The sequence below is a fragment of the Tenrec ecaudatus genome, chromosome 8, assembly GCF_050624435.1.
Source record: "Tenrec ecaudatus isolate mTenEca1 chromosome 8, mTenEca1.hap1, whole genome shotgun sequence".
Lineage (NCBI taxonomy): Eukaryota > Metazoa > Chordata > Mammalia > Afrosoricida > Tenrecidae > Tenrec > Tenrec ecaudatus.
In genome coordinates, this window is record NC_134537.1 from 100306371 (window position 1) to 100331664 (window position 25294).

Consider the following 25294-nt stretch of genomic DNA (forward strand, 5'->3'; position numbering starts at 1 on the left):
AAACCAGAAGGGCAATTCTATTCTGTCCTATAGGGCCATTGTAGTGTCCAAAATAACTCAATGACAGTGGCTTTTTGGGGGTTGGTGTTTTAGTAAGAAGCTCTGATGGAGCATCCTAGTTGATGTGAATGGAGGGGGCTGGGGCTGAAAGCTTGCAAGCATTCAGCTAGAATACAACTGTTGGTTTGGACTCGTCTGGAACAAAAAAGCAAAAGAGAAACCAAAGACTCAAAGAAGAATTCCGTCTTTAGGATGAATGGTTCACACAAATCATGGCTTCCTATATCCTGAAACCAGAAGGACTAGAAGAATTTCCACCACCATTTCTTCTGACGGGGGGATACAATAAATGACCAGAGACAGAACGGGAGAGAAATGTAAAGCAAACTTCAGATTCCAGACTCGCTGATCTGGTAGAGACTAGAAGGTCTCCTAACACCATCATCTCAACATTTCCTTTAAATGTGGAATGGAATCCACGTCCAGAGGTCACTCTCTGCCAAATAATAGGTAGGCTCATAAAAGAAGACCGGGGAGTAGTGTTTCTCTTAAATAATCATCCATATGAGACCCAGCAGTAAGCATGCACTCTAAAGCAAAGGCAAGAAGATAAGAGGGGCAGAGAAGGTGGATGACTGGAAACAGAACAACCAGAATGAAAACCGTAGCAGATTGTAAGGGAAGACAAAGGGGAGTCTGCAGGAGAGCAGAGACCAACTATGAGCCCAGACTGACGGCACTGAGGACTAGAGCTTTGTGCTGCAGGGGAAAAGCATGCTCAGTGGAAACGGGAGAGCAGGTGTGGTAGGCTCAGTAATGACCCCCAAACATACGGATGTGATTAAGTTAAGGATTTTGCCAAGAGGAAAGTATCCTGGATTATCTGGGGATGCTTAAATGTTCTTAAGATGTCCTTATCAAAAGGAGACAGAGGAAAATTTGACACACAGGAGGAGGCAATGTGACCACAGATGACAGATTGGAGTGACGCAGACACAATCTAAGAAAAGGTGACCATCACCAGAAACTGGAAGAGGCAGGGAAAATATTCTCCTGTAAAAACTAGGTGGAGGGCGCATGCTCCGTGCGTCCCGGGCCCTGCCGGCTGGACGCTGGCATTTCCCCACGTGCCGCGGGAGCTTGAGGACCCCATGCTCTGCGGACATGGGCGGCTCTGTAACTCGCTCCATCAAGAACTTCAATGTCGAGAACCGAGCGGAGCGGGAGATCAGCAGGCTGAAACCCTCGCTCGCTCCCAAGCATCCCTCCACCAAGAGCCTGCTTCGAGAGGTGAAGAGCCACCATGCAGAAATTAAGGGAGAAATTGCTAGAAAAGACGACAAGCTTCTTTCATTATTAAAAAATGTTTATGTTGATTCCAAAGATCCTGTGTTTTCTTCTATTCAGGTGAAAGATGGTAGAATGCATCAAGCACCCAAGGAGTTCCGATTGCCTAAAGGCCCTCATCCCTTTGATACCTTGCATCTTGTGAACATTCCTAAGGGCAAAGTGTCCATTGTGGAAGCACTGACGCTTCTCAACAACCACAAACTCCATCCAGACACGTGGACTGCTGAGAAAGTAGCACAAGAATACCACCTAGACCTGAAAGATGTAAATTCCCTTCTCAGGTACTTTGCTACTTTTGAAGTGAAAGTCTTTCATCCTAAAGACAAGAAGGCCTTATCCCCGGAATGAAGAAAATCATGAAGTTACTCTTCCTGTCTACCCTCCATCCTCTTTCCTACTTATTTCCACATTTTTAGCATATTGATTTATATGAAAGGCCTAACATTTAAAAGTCTCCTGAGAGTGTACTATTTATTCATTTCTGCTAACTTTTTAAAGATTTCTGGGAGAATGTGTTCTTTGTTCTTTTGACTTTTATTTGATTTAAGTACTTGACTGTATGTGTCAGCATGACAATCAATGTAATATCCACAAATTATAAGAAATGTGTTATTTTTGAAACATAGCTTTTAATTTGGTCATTGTCTCTTGGGTGTCTTGAATCCCTCAACATCTCACTGTAGTTTAGGTGGCTAGTGAAAGTAGAGAGACTTGACGGACTGGTAAGTCCTTTCTTTTTTTAAATCATTTTGTTGGGTGCTCTTACAGCTCTTATAACAATGCAATACATCCATTGTGTTAAGCAGGGCCGTTCTAGAGAAAAGTATATCTAACTGTAAGGTAGAATAATAGTATTTTCCAAATTAAGGCAGTTGGGATAACAATGGAAAAAGGTTTTATAACTATAAAAATACATAGAAGGTTTCCTTTGATATTAGCTTTAAGCATGGAATAACAGTCTTCAAAATTAGAAAAAATAAAATGAAAAGCAAAAAAAAAAAAACTAGGGAGAGGGCATGGCCCGGAAAACACCTTGATTTCTGTCAGTGATCCCGAGCTCAGACTTCTGGCTTCCAGAATTGTGAGAAAGATAGACCTCTGCTATTTTAATCCACTGTGTTTGTGGTAATATGTTGTGACAGCAGTAGGAAAGTAATACAGGTTATGAAGGTAGGGTTCACAGGGGAATTTCAGAGATCCCCATTACAAGAGGAGAAATTACTGAGTGAGATTCCATTCTCATTCCCAGTGAAGCTGAGACTCAGAGGATGGAGAAGTTCACAGGGTGGACTCTCGAGGATAAGAGAAGTTGGGGTGGAAGTTTGAGAGGAAGACAGAGGCCTTTCATAAAATCTCTCCTTGGTGGAATCCGAGTTACACATTGCTTTGAAGGAGGAGGAGAATATTGGATTCCTCACTTGAGAGGCTTTCAGGGACTGAGGGAACAGGGGAAAGTCAAGTCTGTTCAGACAAATATGTAGAAATGGCCAAGAGAGGCTTCATGGACATGAAACTGTACATTGGAGGGTACAATAACAAGGAAACAACTATTCAAATCCAAATCTATCAAGGGAGAACGATGAAGCTATCTGTTTCCAGAAAGTTTGAACACCCACACACACCCACACACATACATAGATACATACATATGCACACATCTATTTATATGGTTACTCTGTATAATATACACACAGGCACATATATACATATATGTGGTTCCTCTGAGTAATAATTGATTTGATTCTTGTGACTTTTGTTTGGGTTTTTAGTGGCAGGAAATGCCTCGAGCATGAGTGAGAGAAGGGGGCTAGAACTGATGTTCCAGTGTAAAGCCTAGATACCCTAAAGTAGCCAAACATCAGGCCAGGAAAATGTTGAGGAAGCTTATCTCTGCCCTGGTGCTAAGTAGAGAAACCACAGGCTCTCATGAAAAATCCAAACTCCAGTCATGTCTGTGGCACAAGTTTGGAGTCTAAATATTTACTTCCTGCCTCTGAAAGGAACCCCAGGCAAGGAATCAACATGAAATTGGCCCTTAGCCAGTGATACCCCTAGGGTAAAGGATAGAAACAAATATAAAATTATTGTAAAATGAGGCTTCAACACTCCAGACCCCATAATTCCAATGGGGATAAAAATCCTGTTTATAATAAAAAATTATAAACCCAGAAAGAAATATGAATCAGCAGTAAAAATCTCAGGAGTAACCTATCACCTATCCCAAAACTTTAGGTAATGAAACAATTATATGGAGACTATAAATTAGCATTTAAAATTATGTCAGAAATCAAAGGAGAATATTCCTAGGAATGATATAAAACATTATTTATTTATTTTAAATCATTTTATTGAGGGCTCATACAATTCTTATCACAATCCATACATATATCCATTGTGTCAAGAACATATGTACATTTGTTGCCATCAACATTCTCAAAACATTTGCCTTCTATTTGAGTCCTTAATATCTGCTGCTCATTTCCCTCCTCCCTTCACATTTCCCCTATCTCATGAACCCTTCATTATTCATAAATTATAATTATTTTTTCATATATTACACTGTCCGACCTCTCCCCCCAACTTCTTTTCTGTTGTGTCCATCCCCCCAGGGAGGAAGCTATACGTAAATTCTTGTAATCGGTTCCCCCTTTCTACCCAACATTCTCTCCACCCTCCAGGCATCACCACTCTCACCACTGGTCCTGAAGGAGTCATCTGTCCTGGATTCCCTGTGTTTCCAGTTGCTATCTGTGCCTATGTACACCCTCTGGTCTGGCCAGATTTGTAAGGTAGAATTGGGATCATGATAAAGGGGGGTGGTGGTGGGAGGAAGTATTTAAGAACTAGAGGAAAGTTATATATTTCATTGTTGCTACCCTGCACCCTGACTGGTTCATCTCCTCCCCACAACCCTTCAGTAAGGGGTGTCCAGTTGGCTACCATTGGGCTTTGAGTCTCCATTCTGCACTCACCCACATTTTCAATGATATGATTTTTTGTTCCTTGATGCTTGATATCTGATCCCTTCGACAGCTCGTGGTTACACAGGCTGGTGCATTTCTTCCATGAGGGCTTTGTTATTTCTGAGCTAGATGGCCACTTGCTTATCTTTAAGCCTGTAAGACCCCAGACACTATATCTTTTGATAGCTGGGCACCATCAGCTTTCTTCACCACATTTGCTTATGCACACATTTGTCTTCATTTATCATATCAGGGAGGTGGGCACCCATTGATATGATTTTTAGTTCTTTGATGTCTGATAACTGGTCCCTTCTGCACCTTGTGGTCAGACAAGCTGGTTTGCTTCTTCCATGTGGACTTTGATGCTTCTCAGCTAGATGGCCACTTGTTTATCTTCAAGCCTTTAAGACCCCACATGCTATATCTTTTGATAGCCGGGCACCATTAACTTTTTTCACATTTGCTCATGCACACGCTTGTCTTTAGTGGTCATTTCAGGAAGAAAACAATGGGACCAGTGGTTCAAGGGGGACACGAGAGAGGGGGAGGAGGGGGAAAGGAGGTGGTGCTGACCAACCCAGGGACAGGGGAGCAATAAGTGATCCAAAATCAGTAGCAAGGAGGGTGTGAGTGGCCTGGTAGGGAGTTAGCAAGGGCAAGGTAACCTAGAGAAATTACTGAAACCCAAAAGAAGGCTGAGCATAATAGTGGACAAGAGGAAAGTAAAAGAAAATAGAGGAAAGAACTAGGTGACAAAAGGTATTTATAGAGGTCCAAAGACTAGAATGTGCATATATAAATATATTTATATGAGTGTAGGAAAACAGATCTATGTGCATATATTTACAGGTTTAGTACTAAGGCAGCAGATGGTCATCGGGCCTCCCCTCAAGCACTTACTCAATGTAAGAACATGTTGTTCTATTAAATTGGCATTCCAGGATGCACACCTTCCTGAATGATTGCTGAAGAAAAATGTGTGCATAAGCAAATGTGGTGAAGAAAGCTGACGGTGCCTGGCTATCAAAAGATATAGCATCTGGGGTCTTAAAGGCTTGAAGATAAACAAGCAGCCATTTAGCTGAGAAGTATCAGAGCCCACATTGTAGAAGCACACGAGTTTGGCTGACCATGAGGTGTAGAAGGGATCAGTTATCAGACATCAAAGAACTAAAAATCATATCAGTGGGTGCCCACCTTCCTGATACAAAACATTATTTTTTAAGGAGAAGAAATATCAAAAATTATTCTGAGAACTCTTATGGAGAAAAAAGAATGTCTACTGAAATTACAAACTCAAAGGATGTATTAAATACCAGATTAGACTCACAGAAGTGAGAATTAGCAAATGTAAGAATTTTCCATAGAGAGGCAAAAAGATGGATTATATGACAGGGAGCTTGTGACAAGGAGGGCAAAATGGAAAGAGCCAATATAAATCTAATAGATTTACCAGAGAGAGAAATGGAAAGGAGATATGATATTCAAAAATATACCAAGCTAAGAAATTGGCTTGGCCAATTTGTGTTACCTTGGATAAGTTGCTACACTTCTCTGAAACCTACTTCCTTGATTTTGACTCAGTTGTGAGGATGACATGAGGTGACACTGTAAAATCGAGCCCATAAACATATTCTATTACTATTATTGAAAATTATCTCTGAAGTGGTAAAAGATTTAAATAATCATTTAAGGAATCACGACAGGCTCCATGTTTAAATAAAAATAAATCTCCACTTAGACACATACATTATAATAAACTTCAAAACATCAAAAACAGAGAGTAAAATGTGAAAAAAACAACCTGAGAAGGTAGGTGGACTACCTACAAAGGAGTAATACTTGGGTTTATAGCAAGAATTCTTAATAAAAAACTCAGAAGAGAAGAGAAAATGTCTTCAAGGTGCTGTGGGAAACAGCCATCAACCCAGAATTCAGCACTCAGATAAAATTGCCATTTAATATTGACAGTGAAATAAAGTTTTTTCTTTTAAAAAATAATTTTATTAGGGGCTCATACAACTCTTATCACAATCCATATATACATCAATTGTGTAAAGCACATGTGTACATTCATTGCCCTCATCATTCTAAAAACATTTGCTCACCACTTAAGACCCTGGCATCAGCTCCTCATTTTTTCCCTTCCATCTCCGCTCCCCCCTCCCTCATGAACTCTTGATAATTTATAAATTATTATTTTGTCATATCTTACACTGTCTGACGTCTCCCTTAACCCAATTTTTCTGTTGTCCATTCCCCAGGGAGGAGGTCACATGTAGATCCTTGTAATCAGTTCCCCCTTTCCACCCCACTCTCCCTTCACCCTCCGGTATCGCCACTCACACCACTGGTCCTGACGGGATCATCTGCCCTGGATTCCCTGTGTTTCCAGTTCAGATAGGTATTTTTCAAAGGACAGATAAGCCTACCACTCACAACAAGGAGGTACTTCAAGAAGAAAATTGATTCCAGAGGAAGAAGGGGAATACAAAAAATAAACAAAAACCAGTGGTGAGAAAAGAGAAGACTCTTGGAGAAAGGAGAAGGATCCACAGGGAAGGAAGAGGCTGAACTGGATAGAAATGGATCTCCAAGAAGAAAAGGCAGTCAGAGTTGTTCATTACCACCAAGGTCATTGCGAGAAAGTCGGTGCCATCAAGTGGATTCTGACTGGTATAGACCCTGTAAGACAGAGTAGAACTGCCCCTGTGGGTTTCTGAGGCTCTAACTCTATATGGCAGTAGAAGTCTTCATCTTTCTCTAGCTCATGAAGATGAGAATTATGGAATTACAGAGGAGAGATAGAAATGGAGCTAGCAAACTCTGCAGAGCTAGTTAGAGTTTTGGTGAGGGGGCATAAGATCCCTTTCCCCAGAGATTTTGAAGGGACTGAGTAGTTTTCCAGGCCTCAATTTCCTCCTCTGTAGTGTGGATTGGATTTAGTGATCTCTAATCATTCCCCTTATGGTGCTGTGGCATAAGCTATAGAATGCTAAATTCCAAGGTTGGTGGTTCAAACCCAGCAGCCATTCGACAGGAGAACAATGAGGCTGCCTGCTCCCATAAAGATTTACAGCTTCCAAGACCCTATATAGGGTTGCTATGAGTTGAACTTAACTCAATGGCAATTGGATTAATATTTCCCTGGGGTTCCAGGGTGGTACAACTGGCTACGCATATGAATTGCTAACTAAAAAGTTGGCAGTATGAATCCACCCAGAGGCGCTTACAAAGAAACGTCTAGTGATCTATTCTGAAAAATCAGCCACTGATAACCTTGTGGAACATCTACTCTGGCACAGATGCGGTCACCAGGGGTCAGAATCAAGTTGATAAAGCTTTCTTTCTTGTTTTCCGTTTTTTTTAAGTCTCCCCTAGCTCTGAGGTTCTTCAATGGTGGATGCTGTTGTTAGGTGCTGTCGAGTTGGTTCCGACTCATAGAGGCCCAGTGAGTGTACAACAGAACACAACACCGCCTGGTCCTGCGCCAGCCTCACCATTGTGCTTATGCTTGAGCCCATTGTGGCTAGTGAGGGAAAATGAGACTGAGTGCTCTTGGGTAGCTAGCTGGACTGAGTCGATGGAGGCTTCTGAAACTTTGAAAGATGATCTCAGTCCATGTCTGGAATCCAAGCAGCAAGTGATATGGAATGTCTGGAGTCGCTACATGCAGGGTGGGATGAACCACCAAGGCGACCACAGTGGAGAATGGGCTCGAGTATGGAACAGACATAAATGGAAGAGGTGGAGCGCAGGGGAAGTCCTAAGAAGCCACATCCTGGCTTCCAAACTGCTTTCCAAAGACTCTGACTTTGACACAAATCCAAACATGTCTTGTCTCAGGCACTTTCCCCTTTAATTTTCATATTGATGTATATTTTAAGGGAAATTTAATCCATGTGGCTCTGAATCATGTACAATAAACTCTATTGAGAGTCGCTTGATGTTGGAAGCTTTTCATGAACTTGGAACAACTTGTTACAAGATGCTCTCTTTTACCCAATTCTGTTTTCAATCTTGCTCCATCTCCCTACCCAAGGCTCAAGATTCTCATTAGATCCTGGGAATCTGCAGGATGAGGATACTACACTGCTTTCCTCCTCCTCCTCCTTTTCCTCCTCCTCCTTTTTCTCCTCCTCCTTTTCCTCCTCCTTTTCCTCCTCCTCCTCCTCCTGCTGCTGCTGCTGCGTCTGCTCCTCTTTGGCTGTCAAAGTGAACTCATCCCCTCAAAGGGATGCAGGGTTCGCCTCTGTCAAAGACACAATGTGGTCCTTGATGCAGAGCACTAACTGGGCCTTAATCTGGTTCTCCTGCACAATGGCTGCATTTGAAACGGGGCTGGCAAGCAGGATACCAGTTTCCGAGCCCTGTTTCCTTAGGTTGCAATAAGTACTCCACCCACCCTCATTATACAGTGGCAAACCTCACAGCAACACGCTGGGGGTTCATACGCTCCTGCTAACCAGAGCCTGGCCCTAGAAGACTCCAGGAGAGGAAGGTAGCCAGCCGGGGTGGACTGCACTGTATTTTCTTTCCATCCTTCTCAAGCTCTGTTGGCAAGGAGTGCGTGGTCCCGGCTGACCCCGTCGCTGTGGTGTACCGCATTTCCAGGAATCATACTCAGCCGTCGAGGGCATCGTCACGTATTTGCCCACAGACTGATTCCAAGATGTAGAATCATCCCACTGCAAAGAAATCCCAGTCTGTGCTTGGACCCCACCATTTTTTGACATTTCCTCTATAAACTGGCAATGGTGGGGGTACCACTTTAAAGCACATCTTCTCTCATCAGATCACATTCTTATTCATTTCATATCCTAGTTGAGATTGAGCTGGGGCTGCGAAGGCCAATGAAAATGAATAGTCAGCCCTGCCTTTACTACCTCAGGGCTGGTGGGTTTTTGACATTGTTTTATTTCCCTTTTGGGGGGTGGCATTACTCCAAGGAGCTGCTTATGTGGCAAAATTTTAGGGGTGAGCTTTCCCCAGTAGTCTCACGTGTAACATCTGCTATTGGATTATTAACTGTTATTAGCCATCCATTGTTAGAAAAGGGAAGGGGGCATTTGGAACACTTGCACACAGTGTGTAGAATGCATATGTTCTTGGAAATTACGGCACTCCAAGTCCAAAAGAGCTTGATGTCAATAAGTGAATTCGGGCAGGGAGCCCTGCGAGACAATGTGTTTGTGCAGGAAGCATGGGCGTGGAGTACAAAGAATGGGCACTGAATTCTGGCACTACCAGATTTCTCAGCTTTCATGCCTTCTTCGTTACAATGGGGATAACCATGCATGTCTCATTAGAAGGGTGTGATCGAGATTGTGCGTGTGTGTGTGTGTATGTGTTCACTAGGATACTCTGTAATGACTCTGGGTATCTGGACATCTTGAGGGCCAGGTGGATGGGGAGAGGAAGGAGAAAGGGGCTCTAGGTTTATGCTGAGCCCTAATGAACTAGGTACCTGGTGGAAGCTTCTGAGCATGCCTGGCAGCTTGCTGCTAGGCCAGCCTCTTCCATGATGGCACTTGCAGACTGAGAGAAGATGAGTTATAGGGTTCCATTTCACTCTAAAGCCTGCCTGAAGCAACGGTCCTCAGGCCTGCATCCTGCTGTTGGTGAGTAAGAATCTTCTCTGCTCATCTCCACCTTGGCTTTTCCGAGGATGCTTCGAGAGGGTTCGGGGTGGTAGAATGGCCCAGGATGCATTAGTGAGCCCTGTTACTCTTCGGTGTAACTTTTACTGACCATGAGGGAAGCCTGCTCACCTCTGCTCAGGGCACCTTTATTCTGGCTTGGTTAAAAAAAAAATTGTTTACAAGGTCAAGTCCAAAGAGAGTTAATACAACAGAGCAGGGTGGTAGTGGTTTTTGAAAGATTCCAGTCCATGAAACAAGCAGATTCACTGCCATCCCAGTCGATTAGCCTGGAGAATTGCCTGTCAAGGATTATTTTTCAATTAATTTCAACAAATATCCCCCCAAAGTAGGCCCTCAGAATTCTTGGGCCAGGGTCGCAGGCAGAAACGGGGGGAGACCCGGTGAGCCCTGCACTGAAGTAGCAGGGGGGTTTGTTACAGCTCCAGGCTGGGAAACACAGCCTGACGTGGGGGAGGGAGCCTAATTGATTGTACTGGCAGCAGCACTGCGGTGGAGACCCCTGGAAAGAATGATGTTTGAGGCCAGGGTACCAGTGCCTAAGGCGCACAAACTTCCTTTAATTAACAGAAGCGCGGTGCCAACAAACACACCGGCCTATGGGAAGTGAGGGCGACTAAAAGCCAAGCCTCTTGACTTCCTCAGAGAGGGCCGTGCCAACAGGGATTACTCGCTGTTCTTGTTTCCTTACCAAAAGCCCCTGTGCTTGGTGAAGAGGCTGGGCTCCAGGTGCTGGCAGGCCCCCAGACTGGCGGGACTGCCTGAACTTGTCTTCCTGTCTCCCTGGCAGGGGACACTTCCCTTGAGTAGCTGATTTGAAGCATGGAAACTCTCTGGGGATCTCGGGGCTCTGCATGGTCATCTTCTGCATCCTCTTTTTTTCCACACAGTTATGCCCTCCACTACGACAACTGACTGCAAAGGTGGGCGGTTCAAACCCACTGGTGATCTGTTTTCCAAAGGTCTCAACCTGGAATATCCTACAGAGCAGTCACAGCCACAAGTCACACTAGGAATGCCACGATTTTCTCTCCTGGCACATCTTGAAGTTGAATGGAGTGATGCAGACAAGGAAACAAATGGTTTAGAGGGCACTTATTGAGCATGGTGCTTGGACAAGGTGTCTCTAATTTGTTCCCAACTTTCCCCTTAAGTTAGAGCCTTTGGATGGTGCAAATGGCTAATGTGCTCAGCTCTTGATGGAAAGGTTGGACGTTTGAATCCACTTAGAGCAGTGGTTCTCAACCTTCCTAATGCTGCGACCCTTTCATACAGTTCCTCATGTGGTGGTGACAACCCTCCCACCCCCACAAACATTAAATTACTTTCGTTGCTACTTCATCACTGTCGTTCTGCTATTGCTATGAATTGGGCGATCCCTGTGAAAGGGCCGTTTGATCCCCCGAAGGGGTCGCAAACCACAGGTTGAGAACCGCTGACTTTGAGGCACGTTGGCGCCCTGGTGTAGTAGTAGTTGGGCAAAGTCAGCCGGCCCACCAGCGGCTCGGGGAAGAAAGACAAGGCTTTCTACTCTCGTGAGGAGGTGCCGTCTCGGGAGCCCACAGGGCCAGTTCTCAGTGAGTTGGAATGGACTCAACGGCTGTGAGCTGAGTTGAGAGGCACCTTGGAAGAAAGGACTGGTGATCGCCTTCTGAGAGATCAGCCTCGGGTTTTCTGCCCTACGGCGCGCAGTTTCTGCTAGACAAACCTGGAGTCACCGTGAGTCACTCACCTCAACTGTAACTAGTTTGGTTTGCCTTAAGTTAGCGACAGTTGGATTTTGTTCGTTGCAGCGACAAAACCTTGACCAAATATGAAGAGAATCAGAGAGAACGAAACATTGCCTGGTCCTGGGCCATCCTCACAGATGTTAGGCCATTGTTGCAGCAGCCAGTGGCAATCCATCTTGTTCACGGCCTTCCTCTTTGTTCCCAGTCCTCTATTGAAGAAGTACGATGCCCTTTTCCAGGGCGGGTCTCTCCTGATAACATGTTCAAAGTATGTGAGATAGAGCCTCTCTTCTAAGGCGCGCTCTGGCTGTGCTCGGCCCAAGACAGATGTGTTTGTTCTTCTGGAAGCCCGCTGTACTTTCAGCATATTCCTTGCCAACGTCAGTTCTTCTCTGTCTTCTGTAGACATTGCTCAATTTTCAAACAAGGCACTGGGAAACCCCGTGGCTTGCATTCGGTACACCTGAATTCTCGGCATGAGGTCTTTGTCTTTTTAACACTTTAAAGAGGTCTTTTGCAGCAGATTTGCCCAACACAGCATGCGTAGAGGAGCTGAGAGGTCTGCAATACCCAGGAGGGAAGGGGAAAAAAACACGACACAAACCAAGCAATCAAAAAAAATTCACTAGAAGCAGAAAGAAAATTCTGCTTATCTGAAGAAAGAACAACTCACGCAAGGACAGGATAAACAAAATGACTTCCATGATAGAGGTTAGAGCACATAGCCAACCGTTCGAGAACTGCTAATTAACACACACACACACACACACACACACACAAAGTAATATGGTTACAATTAAGAAAGAGGGTAATTTAATACATAAACTCACTCTCTCCAACACCATTACCACATACAAGAGAGCTTTTAAAAGTTTGTGGGAACTGGAATTAAAAGATCATGGAGTTTTTCCATAAGCTTTTTGAAGCTCCCTCATGTATAAATATCTCTTTTTTGAGGGACTTCAAAACATTCATGAAAAACATCTATTACCTCTAATTCCATTTTCCACAAACTTTCTGAAGTCCCCTTGAAGCTGTATGAAGAGTACTGGTGGCGTACTGGTTATGCATTGGACTGCTAACGGCAAGGTCAGCAGTTTGAAACCACCAGCCACTCCTCGGGTGAAAGCAAGGCTTTCTACATTTGTAAAGAGTTCCAATCTTGGAAACTCACAGGGGCAATGCTACACTGTCCTAGGGGATTTCTATGAGCTTGTTTTGGTTGTATCCATATGTTATGTTTTGTTATACATACACCCACACATACACTCATTTTGTATTTATTGCACACTTACTATGTGTCAGACTCCATAGTAAATGGTTCATCTGCCATCTGCACATTTAATATTTACAGAAAACCCTTAAGACAAGCATTACTTCATTTTACAAAAGAGCTAAGCCTCAGCAAATTTAGGGGGGCCAGCATTCAAACCAAGGCCATTAGGCTATGTTTGCAAAGCCAGTGTAATTTTAAAGCATTGGCCTAGGTGGTGCAAATACTCAGCATCTAATGGAAAAATCAGGGTCAAACCAACCAGCTTCTCCAAGGGAAAAAGATGAGGCAATCGATCTGCTCCTGACAAGTTTGCAGCCTTGGAAACCTTATGGGCCCAGTTTACTCTGTTCTTTAGGTTCACTATGAACCAGAATCAATTCAATGGCAACAGGTCAGAGCTAGGGGAACTCTACCTCCCATGATCTGGTTTGATTTATATCCCTGGCGACAACAGAAAGACATTTATTATTATTTCACTGTGATTTAGGTAAAAGTTCACAGAAAAAGGTAGTTTTTCATTCAATAATTGTACTTAGCGTTCCGTGACATTGGGTGCATTCCTCATAAGGTGTCGGTATTATTCCTATTTCTGCCCTGGGTTTAGTTTCACTTGAGTTTTACCCCTCCCCGCCTTCTCCTCTTTGCTTTGGAGCAAATTTGTCCTTTAAATCTTATATAATCCATTGTCCTCAAGAATACATTCTTCTCAGATGTTGTTGTGTATCTGATGTACTGCTGGTAGTGTTCTGGGGTGAACATTGGACTGCTAACTACAAGGTCAGGGGTTCTAATCCAACAGTCACTCTGCTGCAGACAGATCAGACGAGTCTGTATGCTCCTGTAAAGATTTACAGCCTCAGAAGACCTTGATCCAGGGTCGCTTTGAATCAGAATCAACTTGATGGCAGTCGGTTTGGGTTTTTTACTTGGTCTATTATTTGGCTGAAAGAAAGTCTCTGAGTCTAGCATCTGTTCCAGGTCAGAGGGTGTCTCGGAGACAACGTCTCTGGAATTCCTTTCATTTTTGTCAAAGCAGTAAGGCTAGCTTTTCTGGGAATTTGATTTTTCCACATATTTCTCCTGTTCTGTTTAGGATCAAGCATCTGCTGTGACTTCCTTCGGAGCAGTAGTAGTAGCACAATCTAGTTCATCTGGTCTCAGGGTCATGTAGGCTGAGGCTCATGCAATTCAGTAGTCCTCTGGACTAAGTGCTCCCTTGAGTCTTTGATTTTCTTCACTTCCCTTTGCTCTAGTGTAGAGGAATCCAGTGGATTTTTGTATGTTGCTTTGTCAAATCCTTCTGTTGATTCAATAGCTTTCTTGTGAAATCTCAGGATGGGCATAACACTTTAATTTTTAAGGAGGTCTCCTTTATAATTCATCTTCCGCTGTTTGTGCATTTTTAGTTATGTTTAGTATTCTGTTTATGCCATATAGTTGAGTCCCTACCATCACCCTTATATTTTTCTTTTAAAATCTCTATAACTTCCAGTTTTATATTTAGGTCTGTGATGCATTTTAAGACAGTTTTGTGTATGGTGTGAAATGTGGATCCTGTTTCATTTTTCTATAGAAAAACATCTAGTTTTGCCTGCACCATTTGTTCAAGAGACAGTTTATTGTTCCATTTAATGGACTTAGTAGGCGGATGAATTTACATCTGGATCCTTAAGTCCGTTCCTTTGGGTCTGTATGTTAGTGCCAGGCTGGTGTGATTACTGTGACTGTGTAGTGGGTTCCATATCAAGTCGTGTGAGGGTTTCAACTTTGTCTTCTTCAATACTACTGTACTTTACCATAAAATACTTTACCATAAAATGGACGATTAGTTTTTTCTATTGCACTGAAGAATGCTATTGGAATTTAGATCGAGATTGCATTGGGTCTAGATTGTTTTGGGTAGTACTGGCATTTTCACAATGTTAAGCCTTCCTATCCATGAGCGTGGTATGTTTTTCCATTTATGTAGATCTCTTTTGGTCGTTTGCAGTAGTGTGTTGCAGTTTTCTTTGTATAGGCCTTTTATGTCCCTGGTTAGATTTATTCCTAAGTATTTAATCTTTGGTGGTGGTGGTGGTGGTGGTGATGGTGGTGGGGATATTATAAATGGTACTTTGTTCGTGATTTCCTTTGCAAAGTTCTGTTTGTTAGTGTAGAGAAATCCAACTGATTTTTGTATGTTGATTTTATATCCTGCTTGGATGAATTCTTCTATTAGTTTCAAAAGCTTTCTTGTGAAACTGTTATATCTATAGGGTCATATCATTGGTAAATAGTTTTTCCTCTTCTTTACTAATATGAATGCCCTTTATACCTAGCTTCAATGCCCCTATCATTTCTGCTCTAATCTCTATTATTTCCTTTGTTTTACTGACTACAGACTTCTTTAGCTGAGCTCTACTTGTCCACGTTGTGGAGCTAATGTTTTCATTTTGATCTTTCTTTCTTGGTGTGATAGGTAGGTTTATGGTGCCAACCTGGTCAATGAACACATGTGGGATTAATTGAAGGGCAGAGAGATAAATGGCTCAACGAGCCTCGCCTTGCTTGTCTCGTGCTCTTTGATGATCACACTAGTGTGATGCTGCCTTGTTTGTTCTCTACCTCAACTTGCAAGCTACACTACCTGTGGGACACCCAACCCGTGGGCTGTGTTGCTCTATTTTGAGGTTCTTTCAAGACCTGCTTAGTCACGCTACTGGAGTATATATCGCTTGAGCTGGGAACTGTCGGACCCTGTCATCTGGCTGACTGTTGGTGACCTGCCTTGCTGTTTTCTGAATGTGGCCAGATTGCCTGAATTGCTCTGCAGAGGACTCAGCTGTCTGCTTCCTTGACCTGCACCCTGTGGCCCTCATGACTTGAAGGACTGCCAGTGTATGAGCTGTCTCATGGAAGTGAGTTGCACTGAGCTATTTGTACTGCTCTATAGACTAATTAGCTGTTTATTTCTATGTTGTATATAGCTATCTATATAACTATATATAAAATCATAAGTGTCCTGGTTTGGGTTCTCTAGTGAACCTTGTCTAACATACTTGATATGTAAATTCATTGCTATAAATTGACCTTTGCGCACTGCTTTTGTTGTATCCCAAAGGTTTGGGTATGTTGTATTTTCATTTGTGTTTAATTCTCAGAATTTTCAAAATTTCATCCTTAATTTCTTCTATTAACCAGTGGCTTTATGCAAGATATTACTCAGTTTCCATGTATTTTATTTTTTCTTCTTCCTCTTTCTGTTATTAATTTCTCCTTTTATAGTATTGTGATGTGAGAAAATATTTTTTATTATTTCCATGCTTTGTATTTTATTGAGACTTGCTTTGTGGCCTAAAATGTGATTTATTATGGACAATGACCCATGAGTGTTGAAAAATAAGGTATACTTTGCTACCTTGGGGTGGTGTGTTCTGTATGTATGCATGTATGTATGAAGTTGAGTTCATTGACTGCCACATTTAGATCTTCTGTATCTTTGTTGAATTTCTTTCTAGTTCAGGATTCACCAGAACAAAAAAGGCGTGTATTGGTGTCTCTTCCTATTACAGTGGAAAAGTAAACTGAGTAAAGGTATTACATGATCAGATCTTTAGAGAAATAGCTCTGAGCTCCATGTATGCAGCAATTCTGATAACAGAAGCAATAAATAAATAAGACCTGAGCTAGTCAATGCCATCGTCAGAGTGACCAGGTAGGACAAAAGTAGCACAAGCTTATAGTGATTGAAAGGTTGTAATCTCTGTCTCCCACAGTGTGAAACTCATACTCAATTCAAACTCACTGCATCAAGTCCTTTTTTTTTTTACCATGCCAAAGAGACATTTATTTTATCTTAGACAAGGCGTGTTTGTTTACAGAAATGTAGGCATGGGTGTGAAAGGTTTTCAGTGGCTTGTCTGTAGAGGGAGGGACTGTTCTCTCCTGCGAGCATTCCTGGGAGATTCCATGAGTGTTGGCATCCACGTTCCCCTGAGTCTATAAGGTTCCCAGAGCAAGGATTTGGGTTCCAAGAACACGCTTTCCTCTTGCCTTTTGGTTCCTATCTGCTGACCTCTCTGTTCATGTCGTGTAGAAGAGAGAGATGGAGCCAGCACGGGACGACTGGGAGAAGGCGGTTGATGTCAGCTGCTTCCTGGAATCTTCACCTCCAAATGGTTACATTGTCACAGCAAAGACAAGCTCATCGTCACCATCCTAACCCCAAATAATCATACTCATGTATATACAGCGAACCAGAAGCAGAGGTTGGAGTTCGTACAACAACCCAGAAGCAGAGATCGGAGTTGGTACAGCAACCCAGAAGCAGAGGTTGGAATTGGTACAGCAACCCAGAAGCAGAGGTCGGAATTGGTACAGCAACCCAGAAGCAGAGGTCGGAGTTGGTACAGCAACCCAGAAGCAGAAGTCAGAGTTGGTACAGCAACCCAGAAGCAGAGCTTAGATCTGGGAAGACTCGGTAAAGAAGGAGGGAATGACATCAGCTGTTCATGTGAATGAAGATTTCATCCCAAGCTCTGTGACGGGTGCTGGGAACAAAACTCACAGACAGGGGCCTGTAGGCCTGCAGGGTCACCCTGAGCTCCTGCATGACCTCGGCAAGAGTATCCTGGCACACAGGACCTTAGGGGTGGTCATAGCAATCCTGAGGGACAGGGAGCCCCAGGAGGGAGAACTTGCACAGTGGCAAAGAGTGCTGAAGCAGGCCCTGCAGGACAGCCATGGAGACCCGGTTTCTACCCAACAGCAAGGTGCTAAGCTGGGAGCACTGGCCCAGAGCAGGCTGCAAGGCAGTGAGCCTAGAGTCATTGATGCCACAGTCAGCTAAGTTCAGGTGCGTCAGGGTGGCTGACACCCTCTCCAGCAGACTTGGGAGAAACCCGTGATTTAAGCGTGCCATGAAGATACCGCTCAGATCCAGGGACCTGAGCTGGCTGGTGCAGGGACACAGGCACAGGCTTGACATATCCGAGTCCAATGGCAGGCAGTTCTTGAGGGCGAGGGCCTCCAAGCCGGTCAGCACGCACCTAAGCAGCTGGTCGAGCTGGTCGTTGACGAAGAAGACGTATTCCATGACGAGGCGGTGGAGTTGATGCAGCCTGAGGAGGAACGAGGCCAGTTTTCTGAGTATCTTCTCCATCTTGAAAAAGCTAGGGGACCTCAGCAGATCCAGGCTGATTCTGGAAAGATGGAGTGTGCTCAGGTGACCCATCTGGAACAGGTAAGGAAGAAACCACTGGAGGCTGCGCAGGTTCCAGCCACAGTGCAAGCCCACCTGCACAGAGTCCGGCTGCACCGCGTTCAGGATCTCCTCGATAATGGGAAGTTCGGACAGACTGACAAATTCCAGTTTCCTACAGAGCAGGGACGGCAGGACCTTTCCCTGATTGACCCTTTCATTGAGGAAGGCGAGCAATTCGTCTGAAATGGTTTCAAGAAAGCACACGTCATAGAGGCCGATGGATGAGGCCCCCCCCCTGCTCTGGAATTCTTTCTTTTGGGAATCACAGTCCGGAGCTGGGTGGTCATTGCATTCTCAGGTGAGGTCACAGAGGCAATGGATTGGGATCCAGACCACATTTTCCAGAAGTTGGTGCCCGTGTTCTGCCTTAAGTCCAAGACTTTCAGTTTACTTCTCGTGGGTGGAACCTTCCGGGCCAGCAGGATATCAAAACCATCCAGGGCAGCCTTTAAGATGTCCGGGTGAGAATGCCCAGACTCCAGGAGAGCCCAAGCGGGAGCCGGATGAAAGGCCAGTCCACCACCATGGCCTTCATCACATCGTTGTGTCCACCGGCCGCAGCTGCCACGAACAGGGGAGGGAAGAGCTCTGTGGGCAGCCAGTCCAGAGCGGCCATGGCTGAGGCCTCGTTCTGCAACACAACCTGGATGGCCAGGTCCAGGAACCTGGGTGGGTTCCTGCTGCTCATGCTGATCAATCTGCTCCAAGAGCGATCCTGATGGTAGTAGAGACCGGCAAGGTTCCAGTGGGGTGCAGATTCACACTGGATTCTTCTCCTGACTCAAGTGGGTCCAGAGGCTGTGGGATCCGGCAGGGGCAGGTCCGATGGGATGCAGTGACCTACAGACATCTTTGTCCACAGGGGAATTCTCTTAATAGATCCTCTCTACTCTTCCGCTAGGGATCTGGTTCGGTTGCCTGTCTTGCCTATAGCAATCTTCTCTTCCTGGCTTCTTGGGTCCAGTGATGGCTCTAGGAACCGGGGAGGGATTGGAGGTCCACAGACATCCGTTTATCCAGCTAAGCTCTCTTGGGGGAAAGTCGCATCAAATCCTTTCTATTCATAGCAACCCTACAGGACAGGGTAGAACTGTCCTCTTTGTATAACTGAAACTGTAACTCTTTATGGGAAGAAAGGTCTTTCTCCCTCAGAATTTCTAGTAGTTGTGTGCTATTGCACATAATCACTGTACCACTAGGCCTCCTAGATAGTGGAAGGGTTGGAAAACTGAAAGGGCTTCTATAAGGCATGATGATTGGGTAAGGGGGTTGCGTACTCCAAAATTATTCTATCCTATAGTTTTAGAAAACTCAGTGGATATTCTAGCACTCACTAAGACAGAGAATGTTAGGAGATGGACAAGACCATTCTGACTGCCACAAGGCAGAGGATCTACAATATGGAGTTACTGCTCTTCCCTTTCCCCCATGTCCCCTGGGTTTCCCAACCTGGTGTTTTGCTATCCTGTCAATATATGTCAAGCCCAGGAATGTTTCAGTCACTGTGGGAGCATCATCAGCTCACAACTTGACCAAAAAAACAGTGTTTCAGCAGATGCTTTCCCAATGGAAAAATTTACCAAACGTCTGTGGGTAGCTTCCTGATTCAGATCATTCCTTCAACTGCAAAAACCACCAAAAAGTCTCTGACTGATCATCTCAGGCACATGTCCATTACTACAAGAAAGATGGTGGATACCATTCCTTTGCAGTTATTTTTTCTAATTAGTGGTTTCTACAAACCACCTGGAAGACTGCAAGTCATTTCTGATCAGCAGGCTGAGGACCTAAATTAATAGAACACAGTGCTCACAGCCAGGAAAATACAAAGCCATAGTGGTAGAAGCTGATTCAATTGCTGGGAAGTGTTTTTGCACTCCGGAATTTGAAAGGACTGGTCTGAATTTGGTTCCTGGGAGAAGTGTGTTGCAATGAGATGTTCTGGTTCCACAGCAAAACAACCACACGTATTATCTCATCTAACTACTGTGGGCCAAGATTCAAGAGAGTCTTAGCTCTGGCTTAGGGTCTTTCATGTGATTGCTGTATCAATCCATCTCTTTGACAGTTCTCTCTTTTTTTGCTTACCCTCCACTTGACCAAGCATGATGTCCCTCTTCAGGGACTGGCTTTTCCTGATAACATGTTCAAAGTACATGAGATCCAGTCTTGCCATCCTCACTTCTAAGGATCTTTCTGGCTGTACTTCTTCCAATCAGATTTGTTTGTTCTGAAGTCCATGGTACTTTCAATATTCTTCACCAAAATCACAGTTCAAATGCATCAATTTTTCTTTGCTCTTCTATATTCCTTGTCCAGCTTTCACATGTATGTGAGGCTTTTGATTACGAATACCTTGGCTGTGTCTGGCTCACTTTAGTGACATCCTCGCTTTTCAACACTTCAAAAGAGGTCTTATGTAGCCTATTTGCCCAATGCAATATGTCACGTAATTTCTGCTCCCATAAGCATAGATTGTGGGTCCAAGCAGAATGAAATCTTTAGAAACTTCTATCTTTTCTCCATTTATCATGATGTTGATGATTAGTCCAGGCGTGATGATTTTGAGTTGCAATCCATAGTGAAGGCTGCAAGTTTGGGTTTTCACCAGCAAGAGCTTCATGTCCTCTTTGCTTTTAGCGAGCAAGAATGGATCATCTGAATATTGTAGGTTTTTAATAAGACTTCCTTTAATCATGATGCCCCATTATTCTTCATATAATTCAGCGTCTCTGATGATTTTCTTACATACAGACAGAATAATATGGTCAAGTGGTACAATCCTGACACACCTCTCTCCTAACTTTAAACCATGCGGTATTCCCTTGTTCTGTTTGAATGACTGCCTCTGATGCCATATACAGGTTCCACCTGAATACAATGAAGAGTTATGGGATCCTCATTTTTTTTCAGTGCTATCTATAGTTTATTATGATCCACAGAGTCAACTGGCTTTACATAGTCAATAAATCCAAATAAACATTTTCCTGGTATTCTTTTCAGCAAAAAAAAAATTAAACATATTATTGGGAGCTCTTACAAATATCTTAACATTCCATAGTTCAAGCATATAAAACAGTGTTGTATAATTACTACCAAAATCAGTTTCAAAACATTTTCTTTCTTCTTGAACTCCTTGATAACAGCTCTCCTTTTTCCCCTCTCTCCCCCGCCAAACCCCCCAGGAACCCTTAGTCCTTTTATTTATTTATTTATTTTGCCATATCTTACACAACCCAATATATCCATTCACATATAATTCTGTTGTTCAGTCCCACTGAGTGGGGTTATACAGCCGTCAATGCTATCAGCTCCCATTCTCCACCTCCTCACTCCCTCTTCCCATACCTTCAAGGACCCATTATTCCTGTTACTGTTTCTGATGGATTATCTATTTGACTTTCATGTACTGAATGATCTTAAATATACAAATGAACATATACAAATCTAACATGATTAATGAGATAAAACAAATAAAAAACCATAATCGTAAGGGGAGGAAATATTAAAAGAACTAGAAGATAGTTATGTGGTTAATCAGTGCCATACTAAGCTGTGGATTTACCATCCCTTCTGTATAGCCCCTCTGAGAGGAACTGTCCATATCTTACAGGTGGGTTTGGGGTCTCCACTGCATCCATGCCCCTTCACATCCATTTGGTTGCTTGTTTTTGAACATCTGATACCTCTTCTCATGATCACACAGCTGGTGTGCTTCTTCCATGTGGACTTTGTTGCTTCTCTGCTAGATGGCCACTTGTTTAATTACAATCCTTTAAGACCCCAGATGCTATATCTTTTAATAGTCAGGCAACTTTTTTCACCACATTTGTTTATGCACCCATTTTGTCTTCAATGATTTTGTCAGAAAGGTGGGTATCATACAATGTTACATTAGAACAAACCGTTCTTGTACTGAGGTAAGATTTAAGTAGAGGCCCAAAGTCCATCTGCTTCCTTGTTGCATTTGCATACATATACATATATATAAATGAAACACATATATTTATTTTTTTCAAAACATATATTTATATATTTTTTCTTTCCTCTTTTTTCCCTCCTGCCCCCGTATTATGTTTACCCATCATTCACTTCTCAGTACTTCCTCTCAGATGCACTTCAATTGCTCTGTACCCGTCATTGATGGCACCTTGCCCACCTGCCCCCTACCTCTGCTCTCCCCTCCCATGCCCCCCTGGAACTGTCGGTCCAGTCTTTATTCAGCAAAATTTTACTTGCATGAGATATCAGTGATATTGTTAGATGATTTCTGAACTCTGTCGGCTAACCTTTGTTTGAAATAGGCACAAATATGGATCTCTTCCAGTCAGTTGGCCATGTAGCCATGTTCCAAAATTCTTGGCATAGACCAGTGAATGCTTCCAGTGCGTCATCAGTTTGGTGAAGCACTTCAATTGGTTTTCCATTACTTCCTAAGTATTGTTTTTGGCTCATGCTTTCAGTGCAGCTTGGGCTTCTTCATTCGGTACTATTGGTTCTTGATCATTTACTTCCTCTTGGAATGGCTGAACCTGTATTTCTTTCTTCTTCATTTGAAACTTCGTGCACCCTTAATATCTTGACCATGGAATCCTTCAAGATTGCAACTGGATGCCTAGATTTTTTTCCTTGAGTTCATTCAGTTTAAAATTTGCTGAGTGTGTCCTGCTCTTTTGGTTTTCTAATCCAGGTTTGCACATGTCATGATAATGCTTTACTTTGCCTTCTGAAATGTTCTGTTCCGGCTTTTAATTAAGCGTTTTTGCCATGTGCTTTAGCTACTCGACATTCAAGAGCACGTTTCACAGTTTCTTTGATCTTTTCTTTCCTATCTTTAGATAACATTTTGCTTTCTTCAGGTCGAGACTCTTGATGTCATCCCATAGATCATTAGACCTTTTGTCATTAGTGTTCAATGTATCAAACCTGTTCTTGAAATTGTAAACTCATATTGGATATACTTAAGGCTGTATTTTAGTTCTCATAAACTGGTTTTAATTTTCTTCAACTCCAACCTGAACTTGTTGTTGTTGTTGTTGTTGTTAGGTGCCCCTGAGTCCATTGTGACCCATAGCAACCCTGTGCACAACAGAAGGAAACCCTGCCCAGACTTACACCATCTCCACCATGCCTGCTATACCTGAGCCCATTGCTGAAAACACTGTGTCGATCCATCTTTTTGAGGGAATTCCTCTTTTCACTGCCCCTCTTCTTCATCCAGCATGATCTTCTTCTCTAGGGGCTGGTCTCTCCTGACAACATGTCAAAGTATTTAAGACAAAGTCTCACCATCTTGCCTCTACAGAACACGCTGGTCATACTTTTTCAGAGACAGATTTGTTTGTCCTTTTAGCAGTTCATGTTACTTTGAATATTCACATACAAAATTGAAATGGATCCATTCTTCTTCAGTCTTCTTTATTCTGTGTCTGACTTTCACATGCATGCGAGGCCATGGAAAACACCAACACTTCCGCCAGGCACATCTTCTTCCTCAAAGCAATATATTTGCTTTCAAGACTCTTGTGTGAATTTACCCAGTGTAATACATCCTTTTATTTCTTGACTGCTGATTGCATGTGCATTGATTGTGGATCCAAGCAAGACAAAATCCTTGACGACCTTTTCTCCATGTATCATGATGCCACCTGTTAGTCCAGTTGAGAGATTTTGGCTTTCTTTACATTAAGTTGTAATCCATACTGAAGGCTGCAATCATTGATGCTCATCAGCAAGTGTTTCAAGTCTTCCTCACTTTCAGCAAGCAAGCTTATTCCATTTGCATATTTGAAGTTGTTAATAAGCTTTCCTCCAATCCTGATGCCACATTCTTCTTCATAGGAGCCAGCTTCTCTGATGATTTGCTCAGCATACGAATTGAATAAGAATGTTGACAGGATACAACCCTGATGTTAAACCTGCATTGTTCCCTTGTTCTGTTCACACAACTGCCTCTTAGTCCACATACAAGTTGTGCATGGCCATAATAAAGTATTCTGGAATTCCCATTCTTCTCAAGGCTCTCTATAGTTATATGTAACATAGCTTTTACATCAATGTTAGCAATTTTAATTGATGTTAGCAATTGATGGTCTCTCCCACAGCCAGCTCCTGACCTGTTTAGCAGGTGACACTGAGCTTCCCTGTCATCCCTTCCCACAGATGGTCCATTGGATTCTTCTTTTTTCCACCTGGTAACCTCCATGTGTATAGTTGCTATTTATGTGGTTCAAAGAAGGGTATTTGCAATGAAGAAATCATTGTTCTTGCAAAATTCTATCATATGACTTGAAGCTTTGTTTCTATCACCCAAGTCATATTTTCCAACTACTGTTCCTTCCTCTGTTTCTATTGTTTGCATTCCAATAGCTAATAATTATCAATGCATTGTGATTGCATGTTTGATCAATTTCAGACTGAAGAAGTTGGGGTCATTCTATAGTTGTTTTCTGTAGCTGGTTTTAGTGGTTGCTGCATAGATTTGGATAATAGCTGTATTAACTGGACTTCCTTATAGATATATAGGTGTCTCACACAGCATTGTACTTTAAGATAGATCTCGAAATGTTCTCTTTTATGATGAATGCAATCAGTTGTCTGATTCAAAATGGCCAATACCAGTCCACTTCAGCTCACTAATGCCTAAGATACTGATCTTTATGTGTTCAATTTCCTTTTATACCACTCCCAGTTTTCCTAGTTCCTTATTTGGTGTATTCCCTATTCTGATTATTAATGGATGCTTTCAGCAGTTTGTTCTCATTTTGAGCTGTGCCCCCAGCAGCACATGAGGGTCCTGATGCTTTACTCCATCCGTGTCATTAACGTGGACTGGCTTCAAGGAGGCAGGTCTTCCCCAGTCATACTTTGTGTCTTTCCATCTGAGGGGCTTGTCTTCCAACCTTATATCTGATCATCCATCACTATTATTCATAAAGTTTTCAGTGGCCAATTCCTCAGAAGTGGACAGCCTTTTCTTTCTTCATAGTCCGTCCTTATTCTGGACGTTCAGCTGGAACTAGGTCATGATGCTGATGTTTGACATTCCAGTGGCATAGCTTCCAGTATCACAG

General features: G+C 43.1%; 2 protein-coding genes across 2 annotated transcripts; one reads left to right on the forward strand and one right to left on the reverse strand.

Moving 5' to 3' along the window:
- The first annotated feature begins 1164 nt into the window (after positions 1-1164).
- Positions 1165-1698, forward strand: LOC142454432 (NADH dehydrogenase [ubiquinone] 1 alpha subcomplex assembly factor 4-like). The gene has a single exon (XM_075555748.1). It carries the CDS (start codon positions 1165-1167, stop codon positions 1696-1698), a length of 534 nt encoding a protein of 177 aa, XP_075411863.1.
- Positions 1699-17603: 15905 nt separating this feature from the next.
- LOC142455493 (PRAME family member 25-like) lies at positions 17604-18909 on the reverse strand. The gene is made up of 2 exons (XM_075557224.1): positions 18699-18909; positions 17604-18400 (listed from the first exon to the last, which is right to left on the reverse strand). Exons 1-2 carry the CDS (start codon positions 18907-18909, stop codon positions 17604-17606), a joined length of 1008 nt encoding a protein of 335 aa, XP_075413339.1.
- Between the last annotated feature and the right edge of the window lie 6385 nt (positions 18910-25294).

Coding starts and splice junctions, on each gene's coding strand:
- LOC142454432 (XM_075555748.1), top strand. CDS start 1,165: ATGGGCGGCTCTGTAACTCGCTCCATCAAGAACTTCAATGTCGAGAAC.
- LOC142455493 (XM_075557224.1), bottom strand. CDS start 18,909: ATGAGCAGCAGGAACCCACCCAGGTTCCTGGACCTGGCCATCCAGGTT. Junction 18,401..18,698: donor CCCGCTTGGGCTCTCCTGGA/GTCTGGGCATTC, acceptor AAACCATTTCAG/ACGAATTGCTCGCCTTCCTC.